The following is an 18342-nucleotide window of genomic DNA, read 5'->3' as shown; positions in this document are numbered from 1 at the left end:
TTGCTCCTATTTTATTTTATTTTTCTTAAAAGGAGACAATCTCTTGGAAACGTTAGAAATATTGATCACTATTATTGATTTTTTTTCCTTTTTTTAATTTCTGGGTCAACAAATTAACTTTAAATGATCTTGAAAATATTTCAGTATTTCATGTTAGTTTAATCTGGATATTAAGAACGAAACCGTCAAAAAGATGAACAATCAAAAATTCAATCGGAGAAATAAATAAATGAATAAATGAATTGGACTCCAACATATTTACATGAAAAAAAAAAGCATCATATTCATTATTCAAGTTGGTATCAAAGCTAATATTTGAGTTTTAATTTTGCCCATACACCTTTGTATTTCTCGGTAAATCCGCAGGTTCTCGCTGCACCATGGATGCAAGCTTCTAGCAGCCAAATCCATAATTTGAGCCACATCGGCTGGGGGAAATCGTCGCTCTGTACATGTCTGTATGTCAGAAGAAATAGAAATAAGCACAAGATTGCAAACAAGATGCAGATATGAAGAACATTCTTGCTCGTCAAGCTGTTGAGAGTCGAAATCATAGCAGAAAATAATTTCCGGGTTACCTGTATCATGAGCAAAGTAGCAACACATGATGTAATAAGCTCTGAAGGAACTTGTTCATTGTTTTGAGGTAATCTGGAAACCAAGTGTTTTTGATAACTGATACTGCCATTCTCTGGCTCCGCTGACTTTATCACCGGCATCCTAATGTCAGGTGTAAATTGTGGTTTATCTATGGAGTCCAAAACTTCTACAATCCTCATAAATGCATCTTCGTCTTCCTTTGTAGATGACATGGCCTGAACGAAAGTGCATACATAATAGGGGTCATTAGACCAACTCAGACAAATAAGGGTCAGTAAATGTATACAAAAGGAAGAAAAGATACTTGTACCTTAATAGCGGCATCCACCATAGAACCCGCTTTTAATCTTGAGCCTTCAACAATTTCGCCCGCAACAGAATCAGATTCTTGTGAAACAAGAGAACTGTCAATAGAACTTGTCAAGCTACCTAAGAAATTGGACTTAGTTGGAGGTTTCTGCTGTGGTGATACTGGGTTTGCTGGGTAAGCATTATGTTGTCTCAAGTTATGTAAAGCAGAAGAAACCTGCATGGAAAATGATCAATTCAAAGTTACCGAAGAAGAGAGTTCAAAATCGAAGAAAAGAATAAACCACTTCTACATCAATTCATAGAAGCCACATGCCTGGCCATTGGCTTCCTTTAGCTGTACAAGTACCGTTGCAATATGCCTCTTGAAACGCTCAGAACCTTTTAAGCAACTTCCTCCGCTTTTGTTGTCCAATATGTCGTCATTCGTATTTCTGAGCTCCATCAATATAGCTTCCTGCAGTATTATATATATGAAGAACACGGGCTACACTAACATGATTCTACTAAACTCAACTATGAAACTAGTTACAGAAGATAATATGACTATGATTTTCCAGAAACAAGCCAATTAAAAAAGAAAATATAAAGAAAAAAGTCCAATAAAGAATATAATGAAGGGTTTTCAGTAAATTTTATAGAATATATTATCTGAAATCACCAAAGAGGCAAATGCAGTAAAGTTAATAATTTTGGAACCAAAGTTAAAACAGATAACTTTTTAAAGATAAAGTAAAATCACTACCAAAGCAGTTATCTATATGAGCATGCAAATCAGTAAAATCTACATCTAGAATGAGAAGTATCAAGAAAGTTAAGACGTAATTCAAGATGATATGAATAGTGTAGTAACCTTCTTGTCCAGAGCACGGTTCAACTCAGACATAACTTGTATATCAGCTTCCCTCCCTTGGATATGGGCCACGGTAAGGGGTAGACCATTTGCTGTTTGATGTGCAGCAAAAACACTAGGAACAGATGTCTTAGCATTCAAAATATTATGGCTTGCATCCTCCTGGACAAGACCCAAGTATATTGTATTGGTTACTATTTAGTATTTAACATTAAGGGAACAGAAATACTAATCTAGAACCCATTATAGCTCCAGAATATTTTATCAAATGAGATAATTTGGGAGGAAGGAAGGCAGAGAGGAAGCAAAAGAAGAAGAAAGTGGCTCTGAAATATGACGTGTTAACTCTAAAATACACCAACATTTTCATGTTCCGTGAAAAACAGAAAAAGGGATACATTTGAACCATAGAAAAAAGAAGTGCAACAGGAAAAGTATCCTCAGCTTACTTGGTCGAAGTTTGAGATATGGACACAACAAGATTAAAAAGGAAACATAACAAGCAATATAACAAAGTCTTGAATTGAAGTACATAATGTTTGCAATTTCTAGGTACCCTAACCTTTATTCGATTGGCCAACATGTTCACAGAGCCAGTTGCATTCTCCAGATGCCCACTTGGAGCGTATACCCCGGACCCTCGAAAATCTGAATGTCCATTTACTTGAGACTCATTGGGTGTTACAGGGAATTTATCAAAAGCAAGATTTTGACTCCTAAGAGTTTCCGGAAAATTTTCCAATGGGTATAATGGCATACAATCAATATCCTGCAATAGTCTATGTGACTTCCAGAGTGAACAGAAGATGAATGAACTGAAATGCCAATTTATTGAACAATGCAATTACCGTGACAAGTTCAACTCCTAATTCGGGACAGTCAAACTGGACCTTGAAACTGTCATGCTCCAAACCAAGTACTTTTCCATCATTAACTTCCCTCGTTTCAGGATGAATGGCACTTACACGTTGCCCAATTGATAAAGGTTGTGGCAAATCCATTGGAAGTCCTTCAGTAGTACCAATGCGAAGTTGAGCATAATGCTGCCTCACAGACTCTCGATACTGTTTAAGTTTTTCCCTCTCTTCATGTAAAAAGCGTTCGGAAAACCTCCGAGGTTTGCCAAGGGAACTGTAACAACAAGCAATTGTATTGTAAAATCTGTTTTTCCAAAATTCTTAACATTAGGGACACTAACAAGCTTACCTTCTTATGACACCCCACTCAACACGAGTAAGCCTTGGAATGTGACCTAATCCAACATGATTTAAGTACTCCACGAACTCCTTTTTAACAAACCAAGCGTATTCAATAGCACTGTAAAACCATTCAAAAGAGCACCATCTTCTTGCCAGATTAGATGATAAGCAGAAAGAGAGCCTTTCCTGGAATTCGATAACATTCATAAATTATGCTGAAAATGAGCAATATATATATATATATATATATATTCCTAGAGGGAAATTTGGAGGAAGATTGGATTCTACCTTTAGTCCGTCTTGTGAGAGAGAGTCCTTGTTTGGTTGATTTGCTAAGGTGTAATTGAGAGAATTTATATCTGTTGAAAGTAACGCTCTCTTCAGGTTCATTTTACGTCTACTTTGATGCTTATTTGGTAAGCTAACTAGTTTAGATTCTGCAGGAACTTGTAAAGTTGACACCAGTGAATCAGTTTCAGCAAATTTTGGATCATTTTTAGTGAGGGAATCCTCTGGCACTCTGAATGATTTCCTTTGTCGTGATTGAACAGAAGATTGAGCGCTGCTACCTTTAGTGAGACTTTTGTTCACTTCTTCAGCCATGTCCTACAAGACATAAAAACAGCATCAATCTTGGAGAGAACATATACTATTAAAATAACATGGTAGTGATTAGCTATCTTACACACATTAAACTAGCTAATAAAAGGTTAAAACATTCACCTACCTCATTATCAAAAGATTGTATGAAAGGTGAATCAATTCGAGCTTCTGGATTTGAAATCTGCAGCTGGAACAAAAGATTTTGTCATGAAATCAAAGATTAGAAGTACAACAATCAAAATATTCAGTGGTTACCTGTGAAGTACTTAAGGATTTGCTTTTGCTTTTCTTTGAGTTATTGGTAGATTCTGCCTGTTGCTTTGGTTCAGAAACAACATTGTCATCCTTAGCTGAATACCTTCCAACTTTTGATTTTCTGGAGGTACCATCTTCAGCTCCAGTGATTAAGTTGAGCACCTTTTCTTTTGGCCCTATGTGCTTAGTTTCATCTCTACGATGACTTGTAGAAGCAGCTTCAGATGCACTTGGCTTCTCATCTGTTTCACGTGCAATTCTATCCTCTTTGAATTTGGCAGATACTTCTAGGTAAACACAGAAACAACAACGAAAGGAATGAGAAAAATGTACGCTTCCAGCATGCATGAAGAAAATGGACTGGAAGAAACATATACTGCATGAGTATAGGAAGATAAGTGACAAGAAACCCAATACCGTATACTACATTTAATCAGTAAAAACTGAAGTAGAAGCAATTGACACCTACCAGATTCTACAATTGATGCTGGAGATATAGATGTAGACAAATTAGCTAATGCCAGTAGGGCATCTAGGGAAGCGCTCTCATCTACATATAAAAAGGAAAAATTTGAAGTTGAGCATGTATGTAAGAGAAAAACAAAAAAACAAAACAGTTGCAAGATCAGTGAAAGTGCCTGTCAAGTCCCTCTATTATAGGGATTGGTTCAAATCATTCTCCCTACCACTAAATGGATCAATTTAAACCCTCTACTATTAAAAAGTATCAAATGTGGCTAAATTTCAATAGAGTTAACATTTACTATTTTAAAAAGAAAAGACGTGATTTTTTTTTTCACATGCAGTTTCAGCTCTAAACAAAAGATTTCATTTATAAAACCATAAAAGTTTTAAAAATATTAACCTGTTGAAAAATAAATGACATTGTTTAAACAGTAAATGTTAAAACAGTTAAAATTTGGCCTTTTTTTATTCTTTGTACTAGTATAAAGACTAAACTAATCCATTTAATAGTATAAGGACTAACTAGAACCAATCCTTAAAATAAATGGACCTACCAAGTACTTTCACCTAAGAAGATTATGATTCTTTGAACAATTAAGCAACATCCTTTAGCATTTCCTTTTTTTTTTTTCTCTCTTTTTTCTTTGCTACTTTTTGTAAAGGTATACTTATCACATTATTCAATCCCAGATATCAAGTTCATACCTCCCGAGACAATCTTCTTGCTTTTCTTCCTCTGACTCCATGGTGAAAGTTTACATTTTGCACCGGAAATCTCCATCTCAACTTTTCCTTTGACAGCCCTATCTATAATTCCTTCTTCTATACCGCTACACGCTTCTCCAACATCATCAGACAAATTGTTTATGAACTCAACAGCTTTCACTTTCTTCCGGTAAACCTTTTTCCCCTTTCCACGCACTTCTACAGTACCAGCACCTTCCATATCCTCCGTGGGGCCTGTATCTTTTATGTAAGTTCCAATGACAGGTTCCTTGACTCCATGCCTGCTTTCCATCCAGTGTTTACTGGAAGAACTAGGAAGCTTGGCCTTGGTTGTCTCTGATTGAAGCAACTAATTGCACGTCAATAGAAAAAAAAAATGAAGTTATTACGCTGATAATGAAGGCAAAGAAACCTAAAAATCATAAATCCAAATCAATGGTCTTATACCATCCGATCATAGCTCTGAACAGGTGTGGATCTTCTGCATTCAGCCTTTTTATAAGGTCTTTGAGAAAACTGTGGGCAGCTTCCTCTTTGCAATGCCCCAGTCAATGTCACTGCAGCGACATGTTCATCATCGTTATCATTAGCCTCTGACTTCTTAACTCTTTTTTTTGGCGGATTATAATTTTCCATGTCGTCTCTCCTATATGAATATGAAACTGGGACTCGAGGAGTCCTTCTCCCAACTGCATGAGGATTTATACCTGAAAGGAATTCAAACAAAAAAGAAACTCAATCACAATTACAAAGATTATTATTTATTATAAAAAACTTTCAGAGAGCACAAGCAGTTTCTGTGCTTACTAGACATAATATTAGTTGACATTGTTAATAAGATTTATTCCTCATATTACCATACCTCTTATCACTTTGACAAATAAAAAATAACTTCAAGCACTATTCTTTGATTTGCTTCGCGCATAAATTTGGACAATTTGAACAACTTTAACTCTCATTTTCAGTCTCTTAGTTGCATCAATTGCCAAAGAGATAAAAGGACAGAAAAAATAAAGAGACTAGTGATAAACAAAGGAACCAAATTTAAGAAAAACCATAGTTGGCTTCAATTGAGCGCTAACAAGAACAATGGATTTTACCGTTAAAGCCTATTCTTTTCAACAAAGACAGGCATCCTTGAGTGGATGCAATTGATTGGGGCAGAAAAACATCCTCTTTTGATGAACCAAAATAAGCCTTTACCCGCTTGCGCTTTTGAGTTTTCCGGGGTATTTCAGAAGGCTCATTGCTCTCTATTTCTGCATCACTCCCTCCCTGGAAGTTGACATTGGTACAAAATTTTCAACCCTTGATCAGTAGATAGAAGAATAACATTAAGAGTTCAATTTATTTTGCTAGCCTAAAATGGAAAAGATATAATTTGCGAAAATACAGTCTAACAAGGAATCAGTTCACTTCATAAAGGAGAGAAATATACTTCCAAAAAACAAACTGCACCAAATAGCTTTAATTATATCAACACTGGCTGCAAATATCAGACTCATACAAATAAATAAAAATGTTAAAACCAATCTCACCAGGACACTATAGTGATCAGTCATCATTGCTATAAGGCCAATTACAGATGCTACTCCATCTGGCAAGGATAAATATGCCTGAAAATAAAGAAAGAAAAAACACAATAATGTAACAATATTTATAAACAAATATAGTCAAAATAAAGCAACTCTCAGGTTCCATCCAACAAATGAAGGCTGAAAATGCAACATCATTCAAAGCCCCTGAAGCACATGATTCCACATAACCTCTTGAAGACTTTAACAATGAAGACAAAATGCTTATCTGCATCAAATTATAGCAGTGGTAGTTGAGAAGCCACATTAAAGTTCAAATGATGGCAAGTTAACTAAGACAGAAGTTCCCTTGTTTGTTTTTCCTTTTTAACCATTTAAAATAAGTTATCTATCCTAAATAGGGGTGAGCATTCCATCAAATCGAGAGAAAAAATTTTGAGTTGACAAGTCCTTTTTCATCTTCCTAACTCGATTTGAAATTTGCTTGAATCGAGTCGAGTAAAATGAAATTTGAGTCGAGTCGAATCGAATCGAATCGAATGAAATTGGTTGAGTTAAATTAAAAAACTAAACATAAATATTAGAGCACATAAATTTGAACCCATATATATTTGAAAACTTTTTCAAAATAAAATAGTAATAAAAATAACTTAGCTAAACTTGCATTACTAATTAACATATTTAGCTCCCAAAATTATTATTTTAGAAAAAATTTAAATTTTAACTTTCTTTATGTATCTTTTATATATTTTTTAAAATTTTTATAATTTAAAAAAAAGAATAAATTTTAGAATTTTTATAAATATTTTGAATTTTAAAATTATTTTAAATTATTTTGTAATTTTTGTTGAGAGTGACAATTTGCTCATTTTCAAAATTAACCGGAAATAAAGGGTAGTGACACCAATCTGTAACTCAAATTATTCGAATTATTTGAACTGTAAAATTTAACTCAACTCGAACTCGAAACTCGAATAACTCGATTCGATTATCTCAAAATTCAAATTCTTTTTCGATTTTTTCGAACTGAATCAAGTCCTAATCTAAGCATTTCCTTGGGCATTTTAGAAACAAACATCATGAAACCCATAAGCATTCAAGGACAAGATTAAGCAATCAAAGATGAATTGGATAACTGATTAGTGCTTAAAGCTACATCGAGACCTAACCATACCCGATTCATAATGTAAAAGGCCTCCACCATTTCAGTGGATCTGTTACGTACAGCAGCAGCCACCTAAACATAAGCAACCACAAATTTAAAATGAAAAAGGAAGTGTTAATTATGCTTATAGAATACCTAGATGGAGCATCATCACAATATAAAATTACAGTGAAACCATTAAACTTTTTTATTATAGTTCTCGAAGTAAATACTGTGGCAGGTAGCTAATATACCTTCTTCCAATCTTTCCCATACTCCCGATAAGCTTTATAAAACCGCTCGATCTCTGCCTTGCTCCATGGAGATCCTAACTTGTCAAATAGTTTCTTCTATAGCATAGAATACAACAGTCCATGCATCAAAACGACTCACAATTAGCATATGATGATGCCACGTAAAACAGAGTATCATCAAACAGCCAAAGGCAAGAAAATTTGATCTTCAAATCAAATAATCAATTAAAAATGACAAAACACCTACCTTTGGGTTACTTTTTCTTGAATTTCCTGCGTCTTTATCAGGAGATACTTCACATTTACTCGAATATTGTTTGTTCACAGTTTTATATTTTCTTGTTGGGGCCATCAATGACTTCCTTTATCTGAAGCATTCCATCATAAAACATGAACTTGAAAAAGAAAAGGGGAAATTCGAAAAAGATAGTGCAGATGTAAAATCGATGTTAACAATGAACTTTAAAAAAATAATAAGTTGTAATTTTTTTTAGAACCAGCAAAAAGAAACACCACAAAATCTCAAAATCACAATCAAAATTTCATTCACAATTGAAACACCTAAAATTTTACGTATTGAAAAAAAAAAAAGATTGCAAAACAATGCTGCTCTAAAACCACTAGAACGGCAAAGCCAATTTGGCTTAATCCATAAAGTCACCTTGAAACCGCTTCAAACCCACTGAAGAAAACCGAAAACACTTTTAAAAGAAACGAAAATTCAAAATTTTAACCGAAAGCTCCTTTAAAAATTGCAAAAATGAATTTAAAAAACCACAGTGATGGTTCAAAATCTCAACTTTTAAACCCTAATTCACAGATCGGAGACAATTCCACTTACCAATTGCCGGCCTTTTCCCAGCTGAACCAACACATTTAACAAAAAAAAAAAGAATTAGAGAAAGAAAGATTTTTCAGAGAAATTTAAAAAAGAAATAAGAAGAAAAAACAGAATTTTGAGAAAGAACAACCTTTGAGAGAGCGAAAAGTGGCGTTGCCGCGAAACTTGAATATAAAGGTGGTTTGGCCAATGATATTATTTTGTTTTTTATTTATTTATTTTTAACTTTTCTTGGCTTTACTCTGTTTCAGTCTATGGGATTATGAATAAGTTGTCATTACCGTACACGTGGCAATTTGAAGTATTGGTAATGAAGCTGTCCGATTTGATGGCATAGGTTTGGGTTCCATGTAGATGATAATAGCGGATTAAATTTGAAACTTTTCTAGGCTAATTTTCAAACCAGTCCCTACTTTTATGGGTAAATCTTTTTAGCTCCCGCTAAGATTTTAACAATTAAATTCATCGGTCTCATGGGAAAATTAAACTCCTAGGTTATTGGGAAAATAGTAATGGAATTGGAGAAAATATTTAAATATTATATCATGACAGCATCCTAATATCATATTATTAAAATATACACCAGTTTATTAAAATTATCAATAACCCTCTATAAAAGATATATCCACAACCACAACTACTGAGAGAGCTTAATTGGCAATTGAAATGGGTTGATTTTAAGACACAGAGGGATATTTTGAGTATAATGTTATATTAATATATAAAAATGAGAACAGATCCACTTAAAATTTATTAATTTTGCATAATTTTTTGACCACGCTGAGATTAAAATACAAATTTTTCCTCTTTCCTAATCTTTATGCACAATAAAACGCTAAACGTTTCCTTTTTTTTTATGTTAAAATTCCCTTTTATTGGAGGTAATAAAAGCATTGATTGTGACAATTTGATTCACATGTGTTTTATTTTAATAATACAAATAGACACAACTATGCACTGCATGCAAGGCAGGGGTGAAAAAGTAGTGTTATCACTCATAAGTCAAGCAACCAAATCTATTGGAATTGCAGACTTGTGTTTCATTTTATATAGCTATGGCGGTGGTATCGGGAAAATGTTTAAAGCTTACAAAGATCTTTAATTTTTTGCATGTTTCTCTTCCGTAGAAAAAATTTAGATCTTACTAGTTTCAACACAACTGAAAAAAGAAGTTTACATAGCCACATTGGAGAGCATTTTCATCACCCTTTCTTGTTGGCCTTAACAGTAAGAGTGTGAAGAGCGACCCCAAAAAGCAGGTTTTTATCAAATATTGTTTCGGATTTCCAGTGCACTCGCTCAATAATACCTAAAAGTAGAGGGGATATTAATTCTCTTGCTCCATGAAAATTACTAGTTGTTTTACATTCCTGAACTATTGTCTTGCCTCTTGTATATTCTTAAACCACTGTTCCACTCTCCTTTCATGGCACACTAATATGTAATAACACTAGAAAGAAAAAGAAGCCAAATATAAAAATTTTGTGTATTTGTTCATATTATTTTTATGTATTGAAATAAATTTATACGTAAATATTTTATATATATATATAACAGGTTTTTATATTCATATTCTACAATCACGATTTGTTTGTTTTAACCATAGTTTAATGTATTTAATTATTTTCTCATATTATATTGTCCATATTTTGTCTAATTAATTTGGTATAAAGATTCAACTTTAACATTAACTTCATTTCCTTATAAATTCAATCATTAAAGTTATCTATAATTAATATCAATATTATATTTAAAATTTTAATATAACTTTTTTTTCTAAATTACGAGGGTTATATTCTAGTTCTATTAAAAAAACTTCAATAATGATTATTGAGTTCAAATAAAATAGCAAAAATTTGTGACATTAAAAGATGATATCAAATTTCTCACACTTATATCTTGCATAATTAGTTAATATCATATCATATTTTTCTTTATTTGTGTATCTAGTTTCTAGTATAAATAGACTATATAACTTAATGTAAATCAAGAGGCAATATTATTTCTTTGAAATTCATTTATCATTCTTTTTCTTAAGTTTGTAACATGGTATCAAGAGTTTAGTTTCCCCTTTTATTTATTTATTTTTCTTTTCTTCTCTAAGTCATTTACTTTTTATCTTTTGTTTTGTCCAGTGACACGACGTTTTCAGCCTCCGGGCTGGCTATCGCCCGTCTTTTTTCTCCCTCCCACCAACATTTTCTTTATTTATTCTTCTCATTCACTTCATATGGCTTCTTTTTTTACAATTTGCAGATCTATTTTATGGACGGTGCCTGTAGTCGCTAAAACTCCAAAAAAAAAATTGCCCTTTTTGGTCCTATTTCTAGCTTTGTACTCTGTTTCCCGTGTTTTGTCTTTCTTTGTCCAAGCTGAGTCATCATACTCAATCCATTCTGAGTCGTTCATTACTCTATTGACCAAACTCTTTTGATCATGTTTCTAGTTTTGCCCTCTGTTTCCCGTGCTTTGGTTGTTTGTTACTATATGTGATTTTCATGTTTCTCGATTTTGACGGCCAAACACCTACTATCGGTGGTTGGTCATCATCCTCCTTGCTCTTTTCTATTTTTTATGTACTCCTCTTGATTTAATAACCCCTTTTGGGGGTCTTGTCTCCTTGTTCTACTTTGTTTTTTGATGTCCTCCTCTCGGTTTAATAACCCCTTTCGAGGGTCTTGTCTCCTTGTTCTACTCTATTTTCTAATATCTTCCTCTTGGTTTAATAATCCCTTTTGGGGTCCTTGTCCGAGCTTTCATGGCTTTTTTATTTTTTTTATTATTTTTTCTTCTCACAAGCGAACCTTTGTTAATGAGGGACCAATGTGGTGTTCTGATGCCAGTATTCCATTTTTTGTGAGAGAGTTACTACAACTCTTGAATGGTGAATGGGTGGTGGTGCCTAAAGCCTCCAAATGCTACTTTTCTTGTTTTTATGTTTTTTGCTAGATCCAATAGCTCCATTGATTTAGTCATTGTTTGGGTATTGTTCTAGGTTAGATGTCGCCGACGGTTGATTTCAGTCGATCTAGGGTCGTTGTGAACCTTTGCTCTCTTACAGTGTCTTTCGATTGGTGATCAAGGATGCTCGGCTCTATCTTATGCTTCATTGTTTCTCTCCCTCTTTGTAAGCAAGGTCTTAAGTGGAGAAAGGGGCCCTTGGTAACGAGATCATAGGCACTAATGTTTCCATTAGTGGTTGATGCCTATGTGATCGGTGATGATTCCTCCTCTTTTGGGTCTTGAGGTTTTCTCTAATGATGATGGCTTTCTCTGTCATTTTTTACGACATCATGTTACTTAGGGCTCTTTTCACCTTGCTTCTATCTAGACTTGATTATGGGTCAGGCCACCCGGCCTGACTCGAAGGCTCCCCCGAGATGTAAGAGGTTTAGGAAAAAATATAGGCCCAAAAAATAGGCTTGGTCAAAAAAATAAGGCCAGTTTAAAAAATGGGTCAAGCCTCAAGTAAGGCATTTTTGGCCCGGGCCCAGCCGGAATTCACTAAAGGATTTATTGTTATTTTCTCCATATTTTGCTACCATTTTACTATTATGTTGCTACTATTTTTTGTTATTGTTTGGATATTGTATAAAGCTTATTTTATTGTTAATTTTGTTATTATTTTAAAGATATTTGTTAATTTTGTTATTATTTTAGAGATATTTGCTTGTTAAGTTGCATTTATCTTAGTGCTATTTAAGTATATATATTTTTTAAAATTTATTTTCAATTTGCTAGGAAATATCTATTTTGATGTTTTTAGTATTTTTTGATGTATTATATATATTTTAAAATTATATAAAAATAATATAAAAATTAATATGGGTGGGACGGGTTGGGCCCGAGTTTTAGCATTTTTATCCAAGTCAGGCTTGGGCAAAATTTTAGGCTGCCCATTTTCGGGCCGGGCCGAGCCCGGGCCTAACAAACAGGCCTGAATTTTTAGTTGAGCCCAGCCCGAATCTGGCCCGACCTGGCCCATGCACACCTCTACTTCTATCTCTTCATCAACTCAGATCGCATACATTTTCACAAAAACCCATCTTCCAACTAGACTTCAAGACTTAGTTTCTACAGCACGACCTTGAGTTTGAGAGGGGATGTTAACGTGATATCTTGCATAATTAATTTATATCATATCATATCATTCCTTATTTGTATCTAATTTATTAGCACAATATCATATCATATCATATCTTTCCTTATTTGTGTATCTAGTTTCTATTATAAATAGGCTATGTAACCTAATGTAAATCAAGACGCAATATTATTACTTTCACACAGAAATTCATTTCTTTTTCTTTGTCTTAAGTTTATAACAAAATTAATTAATTAAGAAAATAATTAGAAACCTAATTGGATAAATTAATTGGGAGACTTTTTTTAAAAAATCTTTTCTTTATGATACTTGAATTATTTAAAATTAGATTTGATAAATTGGAAAATGACATCATTTCAATATAAATATATATAATATAATAAAGGAAATTTTACATAATAAATTATTAATGTATTTAAATGTGTATAAATCTATAATCTTAAACTTAATCATACTTATTATAGTAAGGTTAATGAGTCTAAAAAAGCCTCAGTAAAAAAATCAAAAAAATCAATTGAACGTTGAGTCATCAATCCCTTAAAAAAGTCAATTGGACCTTTCTGTTTACAAAACTATCATTGACTGGTTTGATTGTTAACGACTGATGACATGATAGAAAAAATTCACCAAAACGCGCCACCTAGCCATACACATGGTATTTTGCTAACATGGAAAAAACATTTTCAATTAAAAAAATAAAAATTTAACATGGAAATTTACACTTTGACCCATTTAATTTTTACTGGGAATTAAAAATGAATTTAATAAAAAATTTGTCAATTAACCTTTCCTGTAACACCCACCCGACCTGATCATTGGATCCAAGATGTAAAGGTTCATATTCATTGCCGAAGCAACTGTAATTTCATTTCAATATCTAAAAGGAAAATCATGCAAGCAATTAAGTTTTAAAACTTCTAAAAACATTATTATTCAAATTCAGGTTATAAGTAAGCTTACGAAAACTCTCATGAAACACTAGTAACAAATAAGGGACCAAAACGTAAAAACAACCATAACTCGCGACACTAAGGGTAGTAGCATGATGTCTCAACTTTAGAAGAGGGTAAATCGCAACCATGAAGATAGTGGTTTGATGTCTTGACTTCAACAGGGGAATGTTGCGACTATGATAACATTTTCCCCTAAATTTTGCATCATTTCTTTCAAGTCTACCTAACATCAATCTCATTTGGCCTAAAGTGACCTAAAATCCCATTTCATCACATTATAAAACATTCAACATAAGGTCCGAATCTCATCCTTGACACATCTAAACATCTTTAAACATATGATCACATAAATATACATATTCATTCTAGTCTCATGCATCACACTTTGTTATTTGGCGTGCAAGCAATACCTCACAATTACAAGCAAACATATATAAAATGAGCAAACATACCATTGTAATTCACTAGATTAATGCATGTACAAACCATCAAATATCATTGACACATTTAAAATACAAACATTACTACCATAAATGCCAAAACATCAAAATAAACTTAAAAACCAACTCAAGACATTAGGTATATGCCATTTGACATTAGTTTCCAATGTTCGGTTCAATACCCACCTAGAGACAAATTTATTGAATGACATTGGTGTGGTTCAAAATATCATAAGACCAATGTCCGATTCACTATCCACCCAGTGATGAAAGTTGCGAAGAACGCATGTATGACACTGAGCCTATTAAGGAGTCTTCTTTTAGTGCTACCAGTAACGATAAGGATATGAATAAGCAAGAAACTTTCAAGTGACATCAATTTTTTAAGATAATAAGTGTGATTTTGTACATATTGTTGAGTTTAGATCTAACATTGCACCTTGTTTCAAAGTTAATGTCAAAGAAGTTGATAGTAATAGTAAGAACTATGATGATGGTAATAATACACTTTGTAAATAAAAATAAGTTGATAGCAATGAGAATTATTTCCTAAAGTCTATGAATTTGGACTACTTAGACCTTTATTGTCCTCCTAAAGAGTTGTATTCTGATGAATTTAATGTTCAAAATTTTTATAGGGAATAAAGGTAAGTGAGGATGATTCACGTAAAAATATTGAAAAAGAAAAGATCTTGAGCGATAAAAGTGAAAGTGCTTCCTGGCAGACCAAAAAAGAAAAGAAGAAAGATAATGATGAACCATAGAAGTTGAAAAAAGGACAAACCAAAGGAGGAGGTAGGAAGTGAAAAATGTGTGGTGAAATAGGCCACAACATTAAGTCATGTTCAAACACTATCAAATCAAAGGCCCAATCAAGAATAGGTATATTTAACTTACATAAATTATCTTACAGTATATTTGAGTTGTTAGTGGGCTAATAATTGGGTTAACTGTTACAAAATTTTGGATCTTCTTCAACACTAGCTAATGCTAACCATGCCACTACCACCCTTGCCTTTGCCACCCTTACCTCTGCCAATACTTTAAGGGGTAATAAACCGTAAGATATACATATTTTTACCCCATGCTTCACATATTTATGGATAATTTTTCCTTGGTTTTATTGAATTCGATGCTCCTAATCCTTTAATTTCATGTTTTATACTCAGGAGAGCTTAAAATAGCAAAAAGAGAAAGAAACGGGCCAAAAACGGACAAATTGGGCCTAAATTAGTGTTGCACACGGCTTAGGCACTTCTACACGGGTAATCCACACTCCCATGTGTGACACACGGGTAGACTACAAGCCCGTGTGTCTTGGCCATGTCAACTAAGAACCAACTCAGTATTGCACACGGCCTAAGCACCTTTACACGGGCGTGGCACATGGCCGTGTCCCTGCCGAGCCAAGCCTAGTTCTATTTGGAAAAGGGCACTTTTGAGAGTTTTGAAGCATTTTAAAGCCTATATAAACACCTTAAAAGAGGATTAGGGGGGACATACAGAGTTGGAGGTAGAAAATACTCGTAAATAGCCATCGGAATCACCTTGGAGCCATGATCTACATCAAGACTGAAGATTTCTATCCAATTTCCTAGAATTTCTTTGAGTTTTCTTTATGTTTTGTTGTTTTCCAAACTTTAAGATGTTTTCCATTATTATTATGAACTAAACTCCCTAAATACCTAAGGGAGACAAACCTATGACGAATCTTATTACTATTTGAATTATATGATAAAGTCTTATTCTTATTCTTAATTGTGAGTTCTAAATTCTTGTTTTAATATTCCAGGGTATTAATTCAGGTTTTCATGTGCTTAATCAGTGGAGCAAAAATCCCTATTTAAGAGTAGATCATCCATAATTAAGCAGATTTGAATGCACTCCTAGAGATAGGACGACATAAATCTACCGAATTAGAGTCAAATCTAATAAGGGAATCCATAGATCGAGTTAATGCGACAATAGGGGTTTTAATTAGAAATAGATTTCAATTAATCAACCTAGAGTCAATTGTTTTTAGTCTCGAAAGGGATATTAATATAAATTAGGGATTTCTATGGAATAAGTCAAGTGAATAAATCATCTAAGTCAAAGGTAATAAGTGAGGTCTAGGTAGATTCTTTCTTGGGTATTGTCTTCTCCATTGGTTTTTTTTCTAAAGTATTTTCCAACTTTCATCTCTGTCATAATCTTAGTTAAATTAGAAAATTAGTTTAGTTTAAAAACACACTTTAATTCTTAGGCTAGATAATAAAAAGATAGTAATTACTAGTACTTTTAGTCCTCGTGGATACGATATTTTCGGTCTCACCATAACTATACTACTGTTCGATAGGTGCGCTTACCTTAATTCGAATTTTTAGTTAGTTACACGACCATCAAGTTTTTGATGCCGTTGCCGGGGAACTAAAATATTAGGAACGCTTAATTTTTATTACTTTATTCATTTATTTTATTGCAGTTTAATTTAATTTTAATTTCGTTTATATCACTAAATTTTCTTTTATTTACTTCTGGGAGGTTTTTATAGTTTATTACTAGAAGAAACTCGTTAAGACCTCTACTTTTTGATAGTGAGATCAAAAGCACAGCTCGCAGAAACAGAAGAGAAATAAGGCGAAGCCTACGATACATAGAGGAAGGACAAGAGGACGATATTCAAACCACAACAGAGGAGATGGTTGATAATCAAAATAATCAGTTACCTCCTATGGCTATTGCAGACCCAGTAAATCAGAATCCTGCTCCTCGTACTATGTATGATTATGCTAAACCTAGTTTAACAGGAGTTGAATCGAGTATAGTTAGACCTGCTATTGCTGCAAATAATTTTGAACTGAAACCTAACATGATTCAAATGATACAACAGTTTGTTCAGTTTGATGGTTTGCAGGACGAGGATCCAAACACTCATTTAGTAATTTTTTTGGAATTCTGCGACACCTTTAAGATCAATGGTGTTTCTAATGATGCCATTCGCCTTCGGTTATTTCCCTTTTCATTGAGGAATAAGGCTAAATAGTGGTTGAACTCGTTACCACGAGGATCAATCACCACTTGGGAACAAATGACCGAAAATTTTTTGCTTAAATATTTCCCTCCGGCTAAAACAGCTAAACTAAGGAATGATTTTTCTTCTTTTGTGTAGATGGACTTAGAAACACTCTATGATGCATGAGAGAGATACAAGGATCTATTGAGAAGGTGCCCTCACCATGGATTACCACTTTGGCTACAGGTTCAAACTTTTCACAACGGCCTGAATCCTTCGACTAGACAGATGATTGACGCAGCTGCTAGTGGGACTATTAATAATAAGACACTTGAAGAGGCCTATGAATTTATAGAAGAGATGTCATTGAATAATTATCAGTGGCAAGTCACGAAGAAAAAGCCGACGAAAACGGCCGGTGTATTTAACGTCGATTCAGTTACTATGCTCTCTAATCAGGTAGAACTTTTGAATAGAAAAATTAATGGTTTACTTGGTTCTTTACAAGTTCATCCAGTAATGCAGTGCGATGCAAGTGGAGGTGAAACAAGCAATTCAGAATACCCACCCTATGGCCACAACATGGAGAATGAACAAATGAATTATATGGATAATAATCCTCGACTTCAAAATAATCCTTATAGTAATACTTACAATGCAGGTTAGAGGAACCACCCAAATTTCTCATAGGGAGGCTAAGGAAATTAGAGACCACCACCTCCTTCAGGCTTCCAACAACAACCTTACCAGCAAGAGAAAAAGCCGAACCTTGAGGGGTTGATGAAAAAATTTATTTTAGTAGCAAAAACTCGTTTTCAGAACACTGAAACTACACTTAAAAATTAACAAGCATCAATTCAAGGGCTCGAGAATCAAATTGGACAGTTGGCTAAGATGATTTCAGAGAGACCACCAGGAAGTCTACCTAGTAACACCAAACCCAATCCAAAAGAATATGTGAAAGTAGTTACATTAAGGAGTGGGAAAGTGTTAGCTGAATCTAAAAAGAAACCACCACAAGAAGCTGACAAAACTGAAGAAGAGGAGGGAAAACCCAAAAACAATGAC

General features: G+C 33.7%; 1 protein-coding gene and 1 non-coding gene across 6 annotated transcripts; both read right to left on the bottom strand.

Annotated features, from left to right (window-relative positions):
* Positions 1 to 208: 208 nt before the first annotated feature.
* Positions 209 to 9041, bottom strand: LOC108461531 (protein ALWAYS EARLY 2-like). Of its 5 annotated transcripts, XM_017761397.2 has the most exons (21): positions 8915 to 9041; positions 8785 to 8805; positions 8191 to 8311; positions 7944 to 8039; positions 7720 to 7782; positions 6549 to 6626; positions 6111 to 6285; positions 5458 to 5717; positions 4990 to 5359; positions 4289 to 4369; positions 3820 to 4106; positions 3689 to 3751; positions 3250 to 3567; positions 2969 to 3147; positions 2611 to 2893; positions 2325 to 2531; positions 1763 to 1924; positions 1226 to 1366; positions 911 to 1126; positions 579 to 815; positions 209 to 456 (listed from the first exon to the last, which is right to left on the bottom strand). In XM_017761397.2, the coding sequence occupies exons 3-21, from the start codon at positions 8293 to 8295 to the stop codon at positions 292 to 294; spliced, it is 3486 nt and encodes a 1161-aa protein (XP_017616886.1). In that variant the 5' UTR covers positions 8296 to 8311; positions 8785 to 8805; positions 8915 to 9041; the 3' UTR covers positions 209 to 291. The 5 variants fall into 5 exon arrangements, with proteins under 5 accessions (XP_017616886.1, XP_052880234.1, XP_052880233.1 ...); XM_053024274.1 differs by having other exon boundaries at positions 7944 to 8036; positions 8785 to 8963; XM_053024273.1 differs by having other exon boundaries at positions 8785 to 8962.
* Positions 9042 to 17397: 8356 nt separating this feature from the next.
* LOC128287315 (small nucleolar RNA R71) lies at positions 17398 to 17504 on the bottom strand. Its single transcript, XR_008278014.1, has one exon. It is a non-coding gene; the product is annotated as a small nucleolar RNA R71 (small nucleolar RNA).
* Positions 17505 to 18342: the final 838 nt, after the last annotated feature.

This window comes from Gossypium arboreum, chromosome 13 (genome assembly GCF_025698485.1).
Source record: "Gossypium arboreum isolate Shixiya-1 chromosome 13, ASM2569848v2, whole genome shotgun sequence".
NCBI lineage: Eukaryota > Viridiplantae > Streptophyta > Magnoliopsida > Malvales > Malvaceae > Gossypium > Gossypium arboreum.
Note: the sequence above shows the minus strand (reverse complement) of the source record. Positions and strands in the feature narration are given on the sequence as shown.

Coding starts and splice junctions, on each gene's coding strand:
- LOC108461531 (XM_017761397.2), bottom strand. CDS start 8,295: ATGGCCCCAACAAGAAAATATAAAACTGTGAACAAACAATATTCGAGT. Junction 5,718..6,110: donor GAAAAGAATAGGCTTTAACG/GTAAAATCCATT, acceptor AATTCCTTTCAG/GTATAAATCCTCATGCAGTT. Junction 1,925..2,324: donor TGTTGGCCAATCGAATAAAG/GTTAGGGTACCT, acceptor GGTCTTGTCCAG/GAGGATGCAAGCCATAATAT.